Here is a 19,475-nt window from a genome sequence, read left to right on the forward strand (position 1 = left end):
ATTCTTCATTTATAATAAAAAAATGATTTAAATATATTTTAAAAAAAGTTTAAAAAATTATCATTAAAAAATTATACGTAATAAATTTTTGATTGATTTATAATTGATAATGATTGATTGCCTTTTAGCAATGCAGTTTAGCAATGCAGTTTAGCAATGCATTAGCAATTCAATGTATAGTGTGGAAATTTTTTCCGGAATTATTTTCCAGGGGAATTTTATTCCGGGGATTTTTTTTCCGGAGAATTATTTACCTGGGAATTATTTTCTGGGGAATTTTTTTCCGGGTATTTTTTTTCCGGGGAATTATTTTCCTGGGGATTTTTTTCCGGGGAATTAATTTCCGGGGATTTATTTTCCGGGGATTTTTTTTCCGGGGAATTATTTTTCGGGATTCCCCTCCTAATTAAAAACTCCTGATAATCATTCTAATTAGTTTAATTCAATATAAGGTGCTCATATACTTTGTGGATATTAGGTGCTTTATTCATATCTTGAATAAGAAGTTGGAGTTATAAGACCCTTTAAAAATACCACCTTTTTACATTTATTAAAAAGAAATTCCTATTCTCTTTACGTGCGCCCAAATATAGCGTTTTCCACTTTTGCATTTTTTATAATATTAAATTTCAACTAGGAAGGGATTTTTAATGAATTTCCCCTTATTCCTCTCTGTGTAACAAGGTTTTGTGTTATCTTGAGAAAAAACCAAATGCTTAAATAACTGGTCGTAGACTATAGGCGAGAAATGAATTAAAAAATATATATTGAAAATTAAATGCCAAGCTAATCCAACCAATTTGCACGGTATCATTTAAAATGCACTTATGTTTTTTAAAACACCCAATTTGTGAGCACTATTACCCCGAATTCACAGTTAAAACAAATTCGAGAAAATATGCTGTATTTTTGCATTCTTTTTGCTGCGAATTTTGTAAACTCGGCCGCAAATTCGCGAGAAATTGTGAATTCGTAGTTCGTTTAGTATATATTTTTTTTCTATAGTCATCATCTTATGATCAAGTGGCCCACCTTCTTATATTTTTTTTCAAAATGGTAATTAACTTTTTATAGAGCATCTCATTTAAATAAATTTATGATTGGGGGAAGGGAGGGTATTTTAAATATAACTTAAAACGGTTCTAAGAATTATTCGAAGTTTAGATTAATTATTATTACATCCATTTAATATATATTTTTATAAATTATTTTGTATATCAAATCAATAAATAAATCGTATAACAAAATGAACAAATAAATTGTATAAATTTTTTTATTGTCAAATCAATAAATTGTATTGTATTATTATATCTAATCGTATTATAAAAAATATTCTAAATAAGTACAAATTTTATTTTAAAAAATAGGAAATTATGTGCTATAAGAAGGTGCTCAGGCTCATAATAAGATAAAAATATTTTCAAAAAAAAATCAATATTTAAATTATAAGAAGGTCTCCACAATTAGTATATTATCATTTTTGAAAGTTTTATATATTAAAAAGAAAAATTTTATTTATGTGGTCACTCTAAATATCTGATCATTTTTGATAGGTTTTGAAGAATAAGATTTAGAGAGAAAAAATGTAATATTCCTCACTCTTTCCTCCATTTATCCCCCATCCTTCCTTTTTTTAAAATTGATTAAAATAAATAGCACCCTTTCTATACACTTACCAAAAATTATGATTGGTTAAATAGAACCTTATAAAAAAATAAATTATGTTGGAAAAAAAAGACAGTCAATTAGAAAAATATTTTTTAAAAAATGTGTATATGTTATTTGTCATATAGGGCTATGGAATCTCTCGATTTTAAATAATTTATTGAAGGCAAATTTTAAATATGAAAAATTTTATTTGACCGGAATTGTATTCCAATTCCAACATGTGTAGAGCATACACTGTAAATTTTAGATAATTTTACCTAGAACATTTAAATTATCTTTAGTTTATATCAACTTTTATACAGTTTTTTTTCAAATAAATTTAAAATAAGACACATCATAGGGTAGGTATTCTACACTTGCTGGAATGCATTTCCAGTCAAATCAGATTTTTTAACCGAATCCCCGTGTGTTCCATACCTTTAGAACTGACGATTTATTAAAAGTGTACATATATTGAAGTCAATTTTAATCAATGTCATTGGCTATTGTAGATGCCATTGTCTGAGATCAACAAAATCTATACATATTCATTAAGAAAATGCATTCAAAAGTGTACATACATTGAAGTCCGCCATTGAAATTCAATTATGAATATTTAAAGAAAAGATGATTAACGCAGAAAAAACTACATATTATTTTCCCACCTTTCTCAACTTGCAAGAATGACGTTATTATGGCAAATGTGTTCTACTATTCAAAACTTATTATAATTTATTTTCCCCACTTTTAAAAATAACAAATCCAGGTTTGTTATTTTATGATTTATTTTTTTTAAAAAAACTTAGGTAAATTCAATTTTTTAAAGGCATAATTCATTTTCACTCCCGGCCATTAAAATTCTAAAAATGGTTCTGCGTAGAATTTTTAATTCCTATTTATAAGATAGTTAGCTTTTATAATGGATTTTTTTGCTTATTAAGCATTCTATGTATGTAAACCCAAAATCATTTAAAAGAGTGAAAACGAATAAAAATTGAGCCGATGTACCATTCAAAAATGGAGGGCGGGGGTTATGGAAGCAAAGGATAGTATAATGGCTCATTTTTTTCAACTTTATTCCTTTGTATTATGTATGTTTATTAAATTTTGATAAATAAGTACATTCAAAATGTGTTATAGTGCGCATATTAAGCGTTCGCGTTTCGTCATACTTTTTTTTAAAAATAAAAAGTAATTCATCCCATGTTTGAATTAAGGTTGTCTTTTATAATAGAATCGTCGATTCAAAATTTTAACTAATATTTAAAAAAAAAGAATTAATTTTTGTAAATTATACTTAATCGTCTGCCTTTTTATTTCATTAATTTCTAAATATTCCATTTTAAAAGTTAAGTTAATTTGTTTACATTATATATAATATTTAATTTAATTTTCAGATAATTAAACAACTAGGAAAGGATTTTTAATGCCCCTTTCCTTATGATTCTTATCTGGGTAAAAAGGTTTTGTCAGATTTCTTTCGAAAAAAACCATATTAAAAAATGATGTTAGACCCAAAGTGCAAAATCAATGAATAAAAAAGTATTGAAAAAAAGAAAATATCAGTTAGCGTTTTATTAAATGGAGGCCAAGCGATAATTTGGCCAGCACCATATGTTTTGAAAAGCATTATTTATGTTTGAAACGCTCAATTTGTTTGCCCTCTTACTTTCGTTCGCATCAATTTTCGAACAATCAAATTTTCGAATCAAATGTTTTTTTCTTAGATATCGACTTTTAGCCCTTAATTTATGGCACAAATTTTCAACAATTTTATATAGAATTATTATTATTTTTAAAAAGTGTTCAAGTGTTAATAACAACATTAATTGTTATTTATGACTTCGATTTTGTTTTTTTTATCGATTACAGTAAAACTTGTCTAATTTGGGCTCATGATAATTTGGACAATCTTTCTAATTAGGCTCAGATTTAGACACCCAATCAAATTCCTTTTAACTGCTGTTGTCTTGATAAATTGGGCAACTGTCTAAGTTGGAAAATATCTTGTTGCCTAAATTAGACAGGTTTTACTCGATCAATATTAGCTAATAATTGGTTACAATAAACATTCCATTATAGTACACATAAAATATAATGATAAAAAAAAATATATCTCTTGGGCTTATTGAAAAATAAAATGATTCGCAATCTTCTTTTTTTTATTAAAAAAATCGATATGACCATTTTTTTTTCAATTTTCAGTTAAACCTAGTTTGAAACCGGAAACAGAAATTCGGGATCAATCTGTGAACCGAAATCAGCAACCAGAACAACTCTTTCATTGAAAGTTATAGGAACTGAATCCACAATCGATTTTAATTCCCGGGAGCCAGTAATTACGACTAATTTACATTATTTTGTTCAAAATAATGGGGGGTGATTAATTATTTGGGGGTTCATTTTATTGCTTATTAAAAAGAGTTTATAAACAGAACATGGAATCAAACCATGTGATATAAGAATCGGAATTAATTTTTATAGGGTAAGGTGGGTCTCCTCGTCAAGCTCGAGATCTAAGAGAAAGCGACAGAGAAGGAAAAATGATTTATAAAAGAAAACGGAGGGGACGCAGAGCTATTTTTTTTATGATACCATCCTTGCTCCAATCTTGATTTATAATTAAAGAATTTATTTTGCAATCTTTATCTTAGAAAATTTTTGGGAAAATGTAGCACTGGAGTCACAAAAGTATAAATTATAAATTGGTCAGAACCATTGTCTTTGTTGACCATCATCGCTTGCTATTTTAATTTGTTTGAACTGATCTCTAAAAGCCATTAATATATATACTACAAAGGGGACATTAAATATTCAATTAGGGTCATTAAATATTAATCCCCTTTAATCACGTGTTTTATAATAGTTTTTTTAAACCTTAAGACATCGATCAACTAGCAATTTGTAGATATAACAGTAAATAAATCATATCGCCCTTAAAAAAGGGAATTTATTGTATTTTTTGATTTCAATATGAAATATATAAAGTATTATTATTATTTTAACACATATGAACTTTACTTTAACTTAGTGAATATAGATTAAAAATTATCATTAAAAGATTTTGCAAAATATATATTATAAAAACTTGCCCTAAAACATTATTTAAAAGTTATATAAACCCCACCTCCCCTATCCCAAAAAATTATTTGGCCAATAAACTAAAATACGTTCTCTCTCATCTTTATTTATGCAACAGGGGATTTGCGTAATTCGCCAATAGGAATATTCGTAGTATATAAACTAAAAATATGTTTTCTACAACATTCTGGATTACATTTTTTTTTACAAAATAAAATTAATGTAAATTGGCGGGGCTTCAAGTAAATGATTGTGCTATTTGTTTAATAACTTTAAATTATTTATTTAGCGCGTTTTTTTAAAAAAAAATCTTAATAATCTAATTTCTCCCGAAATGGATCTGATCACGTGATTTGACTGGTTTTAATGTATATAATTGTATGGAAAAAGTTAAAAAAAATAATTCAAAATTTTTTTCTGGGCGAAAAAAAATGGCTATTTAAAATTCAAGAAAAATAAGGGTTATAATGAATTATGTTTGAACAAATTTGCCTAAATTCTGAAAGTGGGATAAGTAAATAACCGGAAGAGGGTGGGGGGGGGGGTAAGAGGAGAAAATTATAATATCTCTTATTTAAGCGGTTGAATTCGGGGAAAAAAGTCTCCTAAACAACGATTGTATTTAAGAGCTTCAAATCCTTTTAGACTCATATAAATTGCTTGCTGCGTTGTATGTTCGCTATAATTTGAGAGAAGAGTCAAGCTTTTTAAAAATTCTACTTATGAGGTGCATTTTTAATAAAAAAAATAATTATTTTAAATATATTTTGGTTACATTTTATATAATATCGAATATAACTTATAAAAATTAGGAAGGGATTTTTAGTACCCCCTTCCCATTCTTTATCTGGACTGGTTAACAAGTGTCACCTGTGTTAAAAATAATCGAGACGATTATGCAAGGAAGGACCTCTTCTTAATTCACTTGAGATCTTATGGGACATTGAGCCTTTGATAAACCATACAAAATTAATAAATTGTAGTAGGTTTATTTATAGTATATTTATCTGTCATTATAAGATTAATAAAATATTTTATTTTACCTAGGTAGTTTTCTATCATTTTTTAAAAATATGTTTATTTCTAAGAAATAAGTGAATTTATTACATTTTTATTTTTTGGCAGTTAAACATAATTTATTACTATATTATAAATTTTCTTGTTTATATCGAATTAATAAAGGACACTTAAATCTGATAGATGTTAATGAACTAATAAATGTCACGGTAATTTTGTTTTCGATCATATTGGAGTTTAGAAGATAATTTAAAATAATTATGTATAAGATATCCGAACCCGACCCATAATTACATTTTAAATCTTGAGCCATTTTTGATATTAAAGCGATAAATTAAAATTAAAATTATATCCTTTAAAACAAAACGATTGGGATTATTTCTACTATTTCTAGGTACCTTTGATCACCTATATTCATCCCCCTGCAATCAATGTTAGCCTTTATAAATCAAGGCTACGGAAATACTTAAATGTAATATTTTCTTTAAAAAAATGCCTTCGATATATTTGTAGCAGTTAAAGGATAAGGCATTTTTTTGGCGACTTTGGAACCTCTGATTTTTTTTTAATGACAGTAGAAGACCAAATTGAATTATCAGGATACCCAGAGAAACGGTCGACTTCTAGTGAGTTTACTTGGGTTAATTCTCTTTATCTAACAATGAGAAAGCCTTTAAGAGAAAGATAAAATGGGATTTAAAACCAAAAACATTCTCGTATTTTTTAGGGGTCTATTTCTAATTTAAAAACGATAATCTATATTTCCGAGACCAAACACTATTCGCATCGATATTTTTATAGTTGGGCATAGGTTATATTAAATTATTCTAGACAGGATCCAAAGTGATGAAACTCACTAAAGAAGGTGTTTTCTCTATGTGAGCGCTTAGTAATATAAATTTTAAAATTAAACTATATTTGTTTTATGGATTCCTTGTAGGACTAACATTAGTTTATATATTCTTCGACTAATATTATATATATATAATTGAATAAAAAATATAAAGTATATAATAATTATTTTTTAGTTTTAAATTAAAAAAAAACTAATCTGTTAATTCAAATTGATTTTTTTTAGAACAAATTTAAGATGAAGAGACAAATATGTTATAATAACCAGAAATATTCTTAATTGGAATTGCTTTATATTATAAAACATTTGATTGTATAAGACATCTTTTCCTTGTTTTTAAGCCCCAAAATTATTTGTCATAACCAGTATACAATCGATAACCAGATTTTAAGAACTCTTACCTTATGCTATTATAATACAATCTGTAAATTATAAAATAAAAATAAATTTTAGGCTTTTAAAATCTATATTTTACCATACTATTTCATATTTATTATTTATAACGAGGCGCATTTTCCAAATTTTATTATAGAAATAATTAGTATCATTACCATCATAATACTAAATTATTAAAGGGGTGAGGGGGGGGGGGGTTGACTTTAAATTAATTTAATGTCTAAAAATATCCAACAGTTATCTTTGTTAGATATTGCCTGGCTCGGTCCAGAATATCCCTTTCGATTTTTTCAAAATTATGATTATATATACAAAATAATTTTATAACCGTATTATAATTATAAAATAATCAGAGGTTAAAATTGTAGGGCCCGGTCAATTTTAATAAGAAATCCCATTTTCAAGCTCGACCGATCTTTTTAAAAATGCGACCCTCGGAATTGTCTGGCCCTTTCACTTTTTATATATTATGACCCTATTTAGGCTTGTGAAAAATATTAGGCCCCACTTTCATTTTTTAAAATTATATATATTTTAACGGAATATGTTTTAAGCGAGGCTTGTGGGCCTCTGATGTTTATAAATGAATCCTCTCCTGATTTATTTTATAGGGTTTCTTTACATCACTTAGACGTTTATCTGCGATCCGCCCCGTTGGGATCGTATGCCAATTATGCAAGGGCCTTTCAATTATGCCGTTTTTATTTTATAAGGATGTCATCCAAATCCAATTACCAAGAAGAAGGTAAATCACATTATGAAGGGTTACTCTAAGAAATCAGTCCTATTCGCTTATTTAATATCTCTAAATCCAATCCCATCCAAGAAGCCCAATTTAAAAGAAAACCACGATTCCTTTTCCATCCCATCTGGGTAACATGGAAGGACTAGGGTTAGCTGAGGACTCCTAGAATATTGTTTTGATCCTAATTTGGCCCAAAAATAATAGAGTTAGAATTAGAACGTTGTATTAATTAAGTGATAAAGTTTTGTATTCTCAATAATTGACGCCTTTATAATAATATTTTATACCTAATTAATATAGATTAAATTTTCCAAAAAAAATAATAAAATCAATAAAAAATAAATAAAATCATATTTTCATATTTTATATATATATATATTATATATTATATATATAAATTTGAAATAATAAACCCATAATCGACATTCGCCTTGAAATTTATATGGAAATTAATTATTTATGACAACATATAATAAGCTAATAAGTGCATACTTACTTTGTACTTATACTTTAAATTCTATTATAATATCTTAATTATTATGAATATTATTAGAAGCTACACTTGAAATTATTCATAATTTGATGTGTAGAAATAGGAAAAAAATAGAGTGTTAATTATTATAAGTAAATCGCTTAACTAGTTAAAATAAATAATTAAATGACCAATCAAATGGCTTGGGAGATCTACTCCTTAAAAAGAAATTTGTAGAAAATGGAACAAAATAAATGGGCACTTGAGTATGATTATTTACATTATTAATTAAATAATGACAAAATTGAGGGTGCATTGACTTTTAAAATATGTATGATATTGGCCTGATGGTGGGGTAGGCAGAGTAATCTTAACCCCCCTTAAACCAATTATAGTGCCCTCCCCCCTCATCAAAAATGGTATAAAATGGATACTGACTATAAATGTTCACTATATTTAACCCCCTAAAATTACAATGACGCAATTGTATCGTACCGTAACCTCCCCTGTTAGAGGGCAACTATAGTTAGTCTACATGGCTGCTATTTTAATAACAAACCTAATGAGAATTCGATCAGCTCCATAATTTCGGTTCGGGCTGGGTCGGGCCTAATATTTTTTTAAAATATCGGGCCCGGCCAGGTCGGGCCAATTTTAAATATGATATCATTACATTGTCAAAATAATTGATAAATTTTAAACTCTTGCAAGAAACAAGGAGCTAATATTTTTTTATTTGTATAATATTTTTTTACAATCAAAAAAAAAATTAAATATTTTTATATTTAAATTAAATTCCGGACCGGTCAAATTTTTTTTTAAAAATTGCGGGGGCTGGAAAAATTCGATGCAGATCACTAATGAGAATTATGTTACTACATTAATTAGAACTAGTGTTGTTAAATGGCTCGTTTTGAGCCGATTTTTTAAAACGGCTAACTCAATATTTTAGCCAGAAAAATATTGCCGAAGTCTCGAGATTTCGTTAATATATTTCTAGACCTTTGTTCCTTCTATGAGCAAAAGCTTCAGGTTTGCGTGGAATTTTTCTGGATGAAATATTGAGTTAGCCGTCTTTAAAAATCGGCTCAAAACGAGGCATTTAACAACACTACTAAGAAGACTTAATAAAAAAAATTTCAAATATGCATTTTTATGCGAATATTTAAAACATTAAATTATAATTTAAAAAAAATAACATTTGAAATGAGAAGGGATTTCCAGAAAATATGGAGATTCCAGCTTTAAAAAGACTTCATTTTGTTTTAAAATTTGATTCATGAGTATAAAATATTTTTTTTAATCATTTTTTTTTATTTTTACCAATCAGTGTGTCTTTCATCTATGACAAGCAAGGTTTTGTATTTATCGAAAACTTTTGAACTACCCCGTCTATTATAATTTACTACGGATCCTGAAGATCTTCTTTGAGAGCTCCCTAAACTTCCTATGAAGTTTTGTTGATGATAGAAAGAAGGGTTGATCATACTAGTCGGTGTAGCGGATGCTACCAAAGATTGAGCTGCGTTAGATAGGTTAGATAGGGAACCGGAAAATAGTCCTTTTAAATTTTCCGCAAAATTGGAAGAAAAACTGCGCCCAGAATCACCACTTGCCCTTGACGGTTGTTGATCTATCGAACAATTGTCAAAGAACGTGTTAGAATTTTTTTGAGTAAGTGGCGCGATGTTGGAGTCAGGAGTAGAGGGACTCGCGGTCTGGCTTTGGCTTCTGACATGGTACCGCTTGCGTCCTACTGGGGCGTCCATACGATTTATCCTGCCGTCTGGTCCTTGCTTCATTTTTATAACTTCTTCGTTCCTTGAATCGACACTGACGTTGATAGGAGGATTTTTAGATGGCGGAGATCCGTATTCGGATGTGTGTTCAGTATTAGCCACATCCTTAGTCAATTGCCTTTTGGGAGGAGAAATGGTTTTATTTTTAAGGGACCTAGACTCTTCGCCAGGAGTCAGATAAGCGATGTTATTGCTATTATCAGATTCCATTTTTTCCTCTTGTGATGATAAATACGAAGGAGTTCGATCTTTGGTTAATATATTTGGCGGATATTTTTCCTTTGGCCGACTTAAAGTGGGTATCCTAGCATTTTTGTTGGAAGACTGGGATATTTTGGATTTGATTTCTTTATCGCTGTAACCACTGCTATCACTGTAGTCTACGGGCGGAGAATGATAATTACTATTATTTATACTATTACTAACTGAATCGCTGCCCGAAAGATTTAAATTTGTGACCTTGGGGTGTGTATTTTTATCGGGGATTTTTGCGTCTTTCGTTAGATAAAAACTTTCGGGATCGGTATTTTCTGTTTCTTGCTCGTCGCTCGATGAAAATCGCCTTCTCAGAGAATTTACTTTCTCCGAGAAGCTTGATCTCAAATTTTGAGTTATCGAAATTTTAAGGAAAAAAAAAGACTATATAAACAATTTATTTTTTTTTAAATTTAAAATTTTTAAATAAATACCTTTTGTTTATTTATTGTTTATGGAAGATGGATTTATTTTTAAAGACTTTTTATATCGAATAAATCTTTATTTATCGTAAATTATGATAATTTCAGCCAATTCCTTATTAAAAGCATTTTATTATTACACACACACATACAAAATATAATTTATATATTCAAAAATATTATTTTATTTTTTTGATACATAATTTCTTTTATTAAAAAAAAGTAATATATATATTTTAAAAAATTGCGTTTAAATTTTAAATAATTAAATCTTATAAATTATAATCATGTTAAGATATTTTATTTATTACTATATAAATTTTATTTATCCTTTCTTTTCTTTTTGAAGTAAATGAAACAGGAATTTATTATAAATCTAAATGAGAAATTCAGTTACGGTATTTTATTAATTTATAATAATAAATAATAAAAATTGGAAAATAAAATATTTTAATGTGTCGTTGTTATAAAAAATTATATAAAAAAAATATAATTTTGGTTATAGATAATCGATAATATAAATAAGTATAATATAATTTATTAATAAATGACCGGGCAATAACTCTTAAGTATAGAGAGCAAGGCGCTGTTCTAATAAGGTAGGTGTGAGGTTTCTTTTGATGTAAGGTATGTGACTAAGTAAAAGAAAGACAAAAATTTTTTTTTTTTAAATATAAGAACTTCTTTATCGCCTTGTCAACATGTTAATAAATTATTTTGGAAATATGGTTTTCGACAGTAAGCTGGGACCCGAACCTTTAAACCGGCAGCATGCTAAGTCTACGCCTCATTTGTATTCTTCGTCGCGAATTCGCGATAATTTTTATGGAAGGGGAGGGGGAGATCTTCCCGTAGCAAAGAAAAAATATAAATGATATCTGCGGATTGTGAATTTGCAAAGTATTCTATTTTAAATAGGTTATTGTATTTATAGCAAAATGTTAAAATTAATTTAACATATTTTTTCCTTTTGTATCAATACTTTATTCCGCAAAATTTAAAATATATTTTCTATTTTTTTTAAACCATCTAATCAACCGAATATAATTTAATTTATTTTGGTAAAATTTCTAGAGTGAATGAAATGTTGCTGAATAAAATTATTTCTGAGATAGCTAAAAGTAGAAATTAACTGCAAAAAGCATGCCCGACAAGATGGAGACTTAAAAATCTTTCATTTTCTTTAAATTGATATAATCCCTTCCTTAATTTTTAAATTTTTTTTAATTTATCTAAGAAATTTATACTTTTATATAAAAAAAAGTGCTTGTAAGAATCTTAAAAATCTACGACTAAACAATAATATACTATATGCACATATTTAATTTTATAATAGAATATTCTCATAAAAAATTTGTTATGAATTGTATTTAAAAAAATACAAGAAAACAAGAAACTGGACGTTTTTCAGAGTCGCTAAAATTGGGATGGGACGGTGTTTGAATTATATTTTCAATTGTAAAAAGGTTTGGTATTGATTACATTACTAAACAATCGTTCAACCTTAATTCAGGGAATAATTATCTATTGTAATTGTCTTCAATTTTGCCATAACTAACTCGTTTTATTTTGGTGTCACATTTTCAACAACTATTATATATCACCGCTACTAAATTATAAATGTCAAAACTACAGCCAGAGAGACATCGAATCTCATATTTTGAAATATGATAAAAACTTAATTTTTCTATAATAATGATAGTGATGTTTTTTTTATATATTTCGTTAATTTAATTATTTAATTCTAATTGCTTTAGTGCTTCTTGATTCTTCTTTAAATCTCTAAATTTATTTAAGTAAATTTCGTATTTTTCTAGTAATCTTTTTATATATACTGATTACCAAACAAATTGAAGGCATAACTGAAATATATACTATCTATGCATTCCTTTCGGCCGCTTTAAAATTAGTTCTTTATTTGGAAAACTTCATGTTTAGGACTGCGTTTTATTATGATCCGATTCAAATCGAATTTACAAAGTATAACTCTATACATCATGCTAGGTAGAAAATAATAGAAGCATTGAAAATCTGAGGGCGCCAATCTTCAATCAATTTCCCAATCAATATATAGAAACTTAAGCTAAATAACAACTATAATGGTAGCCTTAAGCTGAGTCTTAAATATCGGATTTTAAATTTCCTTTCAAAAATAACACGTGTTAGAACACGTTAAAGTTTCCTCTTCCCCTATTTTTAAATATTTTTTGATTTTACGAGTTTTTATAGATATTATTAGTTCTTTTGGCGTATAAAATAGTTAAAAAATCTCATTATATTCTGAATCAAATTATATATTCAAAAATTTGATATAAATGTAAGTCTCTTATTAAGAAGCAGTCCTAAGCATGGTTTGCCTAACTTTTGAAAGCACTATAATGTTAAAGCTTATATGCATAATGCTTAAATAGTATATAATTTAATCAATGCTTCAATTGTTTTGTGAACTATAAATATTAAAATTTATTGGTAAAGTAAGAAAATTTTTAAAATGGGTATTAAGATTTGAGATAGAGCTAAAAATATGGAAGCACTATATAATTATAAAAAAAATTAAGTAAACGAAATATACAAACAATTATTACATTATTATAAAAAAAATCAACTTTTTATTGTATTTTAAAATGTGAGACTCGATGTCTCTGACTGTAACTTTGATACTTTTATAATTTAGTTGCGGTATAAAAAAAAAGTTACATGAACTTTTGGCCTCTTTTGAAAATTTAATACAAAAATAAGTTAGTTTGGTTACGGTAGAATTGATAACTCTCAAAATATAGATAATTCTTTACTTTCAGATTCGAAGGGGTGAGGGTTGGAGTTAGGGTTTTGTAGAATACTTATATTAAGTTTTGAGTCTCACATTTAAAAATACAATAAAAAGTTGATTTTTTTATAATAATGATAGTAATTGTTTGTATATTTCGTTTACTTAATTTTTTTTAATTATAATTATATAGTGCTTCCATGTTTTTAGCTCTATCTCAAATCTTAATACCTATTTTTTAAATTTTCTTATTTTACCAATAAATTTTAATATTTATACCGTACACCAAACAGATTGAACATTGATTAAATTAAAATATATACTATTTAAGCATTATGCATATTTAACATTAAAATGAAAAAAGTTAAGAGCCTATTCCATAAGCATCATAGCGTTCTTAGGAAGTGTCTCGTTTTTCGATTTTTTTAATATAATTTGTAATAAATAATTTTTATGTAAAAATTGATTTTAAATAAAATTAAATATGTCTGTGATGATGTTTATTTGTCAATTTTTAGGATTTTTTCACACACTTTTTTAATTATAAGAAATTTCTGAGATGATTTTATATAAATAGAAAATTAAAGAGGGGATAATATCAATTTAAATGAAATAAGAGTAAATTTTAGTCTGAATATCGATATATAAGTATTATAAAAACTTAAAATAATCAATCATATTTCCTTTAGTGAGATGGGTGGTAACCCACAACCTCTACTCTTATCTATGCTACAGCGATTATCAGGCGCGTACGCAGGAATTGGTCTGGGGGGAGAGATAATAAAAATTTTTAAGAATTATTGTTTTTTAAAAATATCAAGCATAAATTTATTAAGAACTAATAACTATTTCTAATACACAATTTCAAATTTATGTGAATTATAAAAAAATTATATGTATAAACCGTCATATAAAAAACTATAAAATAAATGTGAATTAAAAAATATTAAACGGATATAAAAAATAAATGTGAATTATAAAATATAAAGTGAATATAACCACTATATGAATCACTTAAATGACCCAAAATAGAAATTTAAATTTTTTGAGCCTTTAAAATTTATATATATATAAAATTTAAATGTTGGAAATATAAATTAATACACAAAAAATTTATAAGGAATAATTGTATTTTGTATGTTATATATTATTTACATGTAAAATCGAATCTTCGTTAGGGTTGAGCTAATTTTTCAATTATCTCATCTTTGCTTGTCGTCAAATGCCTATGAATATTCAAAAGATCCAAACCTTCCAATCTACTTATTTTAATTTTTTAAATATATTCGGGCTATTTTGTATGTTTTATATTTACATGTAAAATCCAATATTCGTTGGGATTGAGCTAATTTTTAAATTATCTCATCATTGCTTGTCGTCAAATGCCTATGAATATTCAAAAGATCCAAATCTTCCAATCTACTTTCAGAAGTTGTACTTCTTGGTATGTATTTAAGGGACCGGGCCGTATTTTAATTTTTTAAATATAACCGGGCCGGGCCAGGGCTTGAAATATTTTTTAAATAAATATCCGGGCCGGGTTGTATATTTTAAAACAGCCTATATTTAAAATCGTTATTTAGCTATAAAAAAAATAAATAATATAATTTGTTTACTAATGAGAAGAGTTGCTAATATATATGAACCCTTTTAATACTTGGCAATATAATCTAAAATGTGTTTGAAATGCAAAGCATCCATAGCATTTTTTGGGACTATATCAACCATAGTTAATTTTATAAACATAATTAATTAGCTAATAAGGCATCATAAGATACTTATACATCTTCATGATAAAAATCTAACAAATATTTTATTTCTATCACCATCCGAAAAAGGTTGGTAAGGCTCTTGTGGAAGTAATATCTGCAAATTGGTAAGTGCTGCATGATGAATTAAAACCATTCATTTATTTGGGTTATAAATAGATCTAAGAGAGGGGACATTTGTTTTATAATACTCTTATATGATCCTATATTAATGTTTTAACGATGAGCTTGTCTTGCTGCAAGTCAAGGGAGACAAATATTAAACACGTATAGCTCTGCTTTTGAATCAACAATAACATATAAAATATGAAATTCTTCATCAACATTAGCCCTAATTTCCTTGAGTTCTAATAAAATGCTTTCCGCTATTCTCATCTTATTAATCAAGTCAATGTCATGTTTTTGAAAAGTATTACATAAAATAGTTGTATAATTAAATAATACATTCTAATGAGGAAAAAAATTTGGAAAAAGCATTGAATCAATTTCTTTCAGGCCATTGTGATATTTCAGTAATAGGAAATAATCGGCTCTTCTAACTACATAAAAGATGTTACTGCTTGATGGCGATAACTCTATCTCTTTGGACAACTTGCAATTTCTTTCTCCCTGTTGGGCAAGAATTTTCAGAAATAATATTATTTGACTAGAAATTTGAAAATAATAGATAAATATGACGCCGGAAAACTTGAAATCGAAATATTGATAAAATAATTTAGTAGATGAATGTGATAAATAAATGTAATTAAATATTTAATATAAGATAGTAATAAATATTAACAAATATATATTAATATAAACAATAATATTTTTGAATTTTTTGGCTTGGGGGGGGGGGTTTGTACCCCTGCCCCCCTCCCCGCTGCGTACGCGCCTGGCGATTATAGATAATTTTTAAAAAATCAAGAAACAATTTAATAATAAAATAGACGCCCGCTCGCGGATATAATATTATTATCTATTTATCCAAATTTTGCGATAATCTTAAAGGAAATGTATTTATAATGTAATAAAATTTAGTGAATTTATAAAATAGGCTTTAATCCGTGTTGGCCATCGTTATTCTAAAAAAAATAATTTTGTGTAAATTGTCTTAAAAAAATGAGACATCAAAGAACTCTTTTTAAAATAAATTTATTATCTATATATGTGAGACTAAAATTTCTTATATACTAAGTTTAAATTCTTATTATTCTTGATATTTTATAATTGAATAGCATTTATTTTTATAATATATTCATTTTATTAATATGTCCAATTATACACAAATAATTTTCTAAAAAAATATATAAAAAATTCATTCTATAAAAATGGAGGTGGGTTCCCAAAAAAACATGAATAATTATATTTAAAAATGGTAATTTGTATATTTTGTTTTAAAAAATAAAACTCTTTGGGTTCTGATGTAAGGGCTATTATTTTGCAGCCTATAAATTTTAAAGTTCCGCATGACATATGTCCATGGGAAGAGATGGCGATTGGTTAAAAAAATGAAATTTGTTAATTTCGAATATTTAATTGTTTTTTTTCTCGGCTATATCAACCAGGTAAGAATTTAAATTTTTTGGAAATGAAGAGACGCATGTCAAGTCCCAATTTAAGGATTTACCTAAAGTCCAAGACACAGAAGTTAAGTCATCTGGTCTTAGGCCATCATATAATGATATTTGCAGGCTTCAGGATGTTTGGTGGGTCCCCTTAAGAGAACGGTTAATAACTGAATTAATTACTGTGTTCCTTCCATGTCTGCCTTGACTATATATACAATTAAGACCTTGTCTCCCTTTGTAATCAACTAATATTTTACATTTTCTGCATGTATGTAACTGAAATATGTTACATCCAATTCGATGGGCTATGGCAACTCTTAATTGTTCATCTGATAAGAGGTTACCTAGGTTACGACTTGGCAATGCTTAAGCCTCAGCATTTTGTAATAGTTGAATATATTATAAAGGGTGTTTGATCAGAATTATTAAAAAAAATTTTTAATTAAAGGTTTAAAAATTGATTGATTTGTTAAAACTGTGGGTAAAACAGCTTCAGCTAGTGCTAGAGATATTCAAGTTGTCCAAATTTAAAAGGTTAACTTTAGGAGTGATAAAAGAAGATATCATGGCATTGTTCATCAATCGCAATGTCAGAGATAAAGAAAGAGATATAAGATTTAATGGATATAATTCTAAACCACCCATTTTCGAGGATAATTGTGAGAAGTCCCAGTCAAAATCTTTCATTTTAATATTTAAATTATTTTCTAATATTCTTCTAAAGAATTCATGAAAACGATTAATAATTTCATTATTTAAAAAAAAAGGAAGAAGATCTAAAAATATGTAAAATCTTTGGTAAAAATATATATTTTTTTAAAAGAAAAAGACTTTGGTGTGAAGCTATTTCTTTTAAAATATTTTTCAAGTCCTAAGAAGCCTCTAATTTTCTATGAACGCTTCATAGTTGGAAAAACTGCTTAAAAGTGAACCAAGAAGATTAATTTCACTTTCTTTAATGATTTTAAACCCCTGGACTTCAAGAGCATTTGAAATTAAAAAGCATATTTCAAATTTAGCTTTATTTAGAGTAAGACATATGTTTAGAAAATTCTGTTCTATATAATATATCGCTCTTACAATATTTTTAGAAGGTCCGTAGATGGTGCCATCATCCAGATACCATATGTTTATGTCGAAGTTAAAAAGGGTTTATAAAGAATGAATTAGGTTATGTATGCCTAAGCTAAATATGAGAGGAACCAAAGGACCTCCATGTTGTATACCCTCATCAGAAGGAATTGTATATTCCCCGAATTTGGGAGGGGTTCTACAGCCATATGACTGTATAATAAATTTTCCATAAACTGGAATTTTCATAAAAAAAGTTCTAAAATACTTTTCTGGATAAACAATTAAAAGCATTTTTAAAATCAAGTTTACTGAGTAATGCATCTGGAGGAGGATCTTTGATATATATACAAAGAAAGTGGGCTGCTATTTCGCATTTCCTTTTATTACCAAAATCTAGTTGATATCTTTGGGACATTTTTGAAGCATCAAGTTTGATGTGCTCAACGATTATCTTAGCTATTAATCTCCTAAAAAAAGACCCTGCAATCGGCCGAAACCCACCACCAGGCTTAGATAGTGCAATTAATCTTGCACCAAAATGGATTTGGTGAACTTGACTAGGTAAATCTTTGTTCAATATATTTTCGTTAATTATTACCAACGAATTTACAAATGAATCCTGAATAGGATTTTTAGGGTAATTAAAAATTGGAAATAAGAAGGGCGAAAACCGTCAATTCCCCTCTGCTAAATTTTTATAAAAAGATAAAACTGTTTTAGTAAGTTCTTCCTTGCCTATTTCGATTGAATTGTATCATTTCAAAATATTTTTTGTTTATGAAACTAATGAAAATTAATAATAAATATTATATTTTTTGAATAATTATTAAAAATTAATGTGAAGAATTTTTTCTTATAAATAAAAATATTTTTTTATTCACTTAAAAGCAGATACCTGCAGGCCTTACCTTGAGCCCGGCTCGAATACACGGGCCGTGCCGGATCGAATTTTAATTTTTTTTAAAATATACCCTGACCAAGCCTGAATTTTTTTTAAGTAAGAAGAGGAATAGGGCATGGTTTCCAGGTTAATAATTTCAAAGTGGTAATTTTTTATTTTATTTATATATATTAATTTTATTTAAAATATAATGATAAAAAGATAAATTTTATTAAAAAGGCTCAATTTTTTTAAAATAATCTATAAATCGTTGATTCAGGATGAACATCAATATAATTTTAAAACCTGGTAAAACCGAAGTTACCGATTTATAAAATAATTGCTTTCTTTATTTTATTTGTAAAGTGACTGAAAAAGAAAATAATAATATAATACAAATTTTTACTTTTTTTGTTTAATTTTTTTAAAGTTATATATTTAAAAATTTATTTATGAATAAAAATATGGGAGATTTTGTAATCGATTTTGGGTAGATCTGTGGTAATTTCAAAATTGTGATATATTATGTGTAAGTTTGATCAATGCTGTATATTTCTTCTTCTAGGTTTGGTAGTCTAGTAATCAAATGTAGGTCCGGGGGTAGAAGGAAATAGGGGATAAATATGTACCTACTTGATTTTAGTATCTCATTGCTAAGGTATATTACAATATGTGAAAATATGATTTTAAACTTGAAATATATAATTTAACGTTTTAAAAGCACCCGTCGGGATCAAAAAAATAGCTT

General features: G+C 27.1%; 1 protein-coding gene across 1 annotated transcript in view; it reads right to left on the reverse strand.

The window, feature by feature from the left end:
* LOC135931015 (synapsin-3-like) overlaps nt 1-10,645 on the reverse strand; it is a 53,352-nt gene extending 42,707 nt beyond the window's left edge. The window contains exon 1 of the mRNA XM_065467864.1: nt 9,535-10,645. Coding sequence (XP_065323936.1) covers nt 9,535-10,220 — 686 coding nt within the window. The 5' untranslated portion in view covers nt 10,221-10,645. The remainder of the gene's footprint in view (nt 1-9,534) is intronic.
* Between the last annotated feature and the right edge of the window lie 8,830 nt (nt 10,646-19,475).

Source organism: Gordionus sp. m RMFG-2023, chromosome 1 (genome assembly GCF_954871325.1).
Source record: "Gordionus sp. m RMFG-2023 chromosome 1, tfGorSpeb1-WG-v2, whole genome shotgun sequence".
In the NCBI taxonomy this organism is placed as follows: Eukaryota; Metazoa; Nematomorpha; class Gordioida; order Chordodea; family Parachordodidae; genus Gordionus; species Gordionus sp. m RMFG-2023.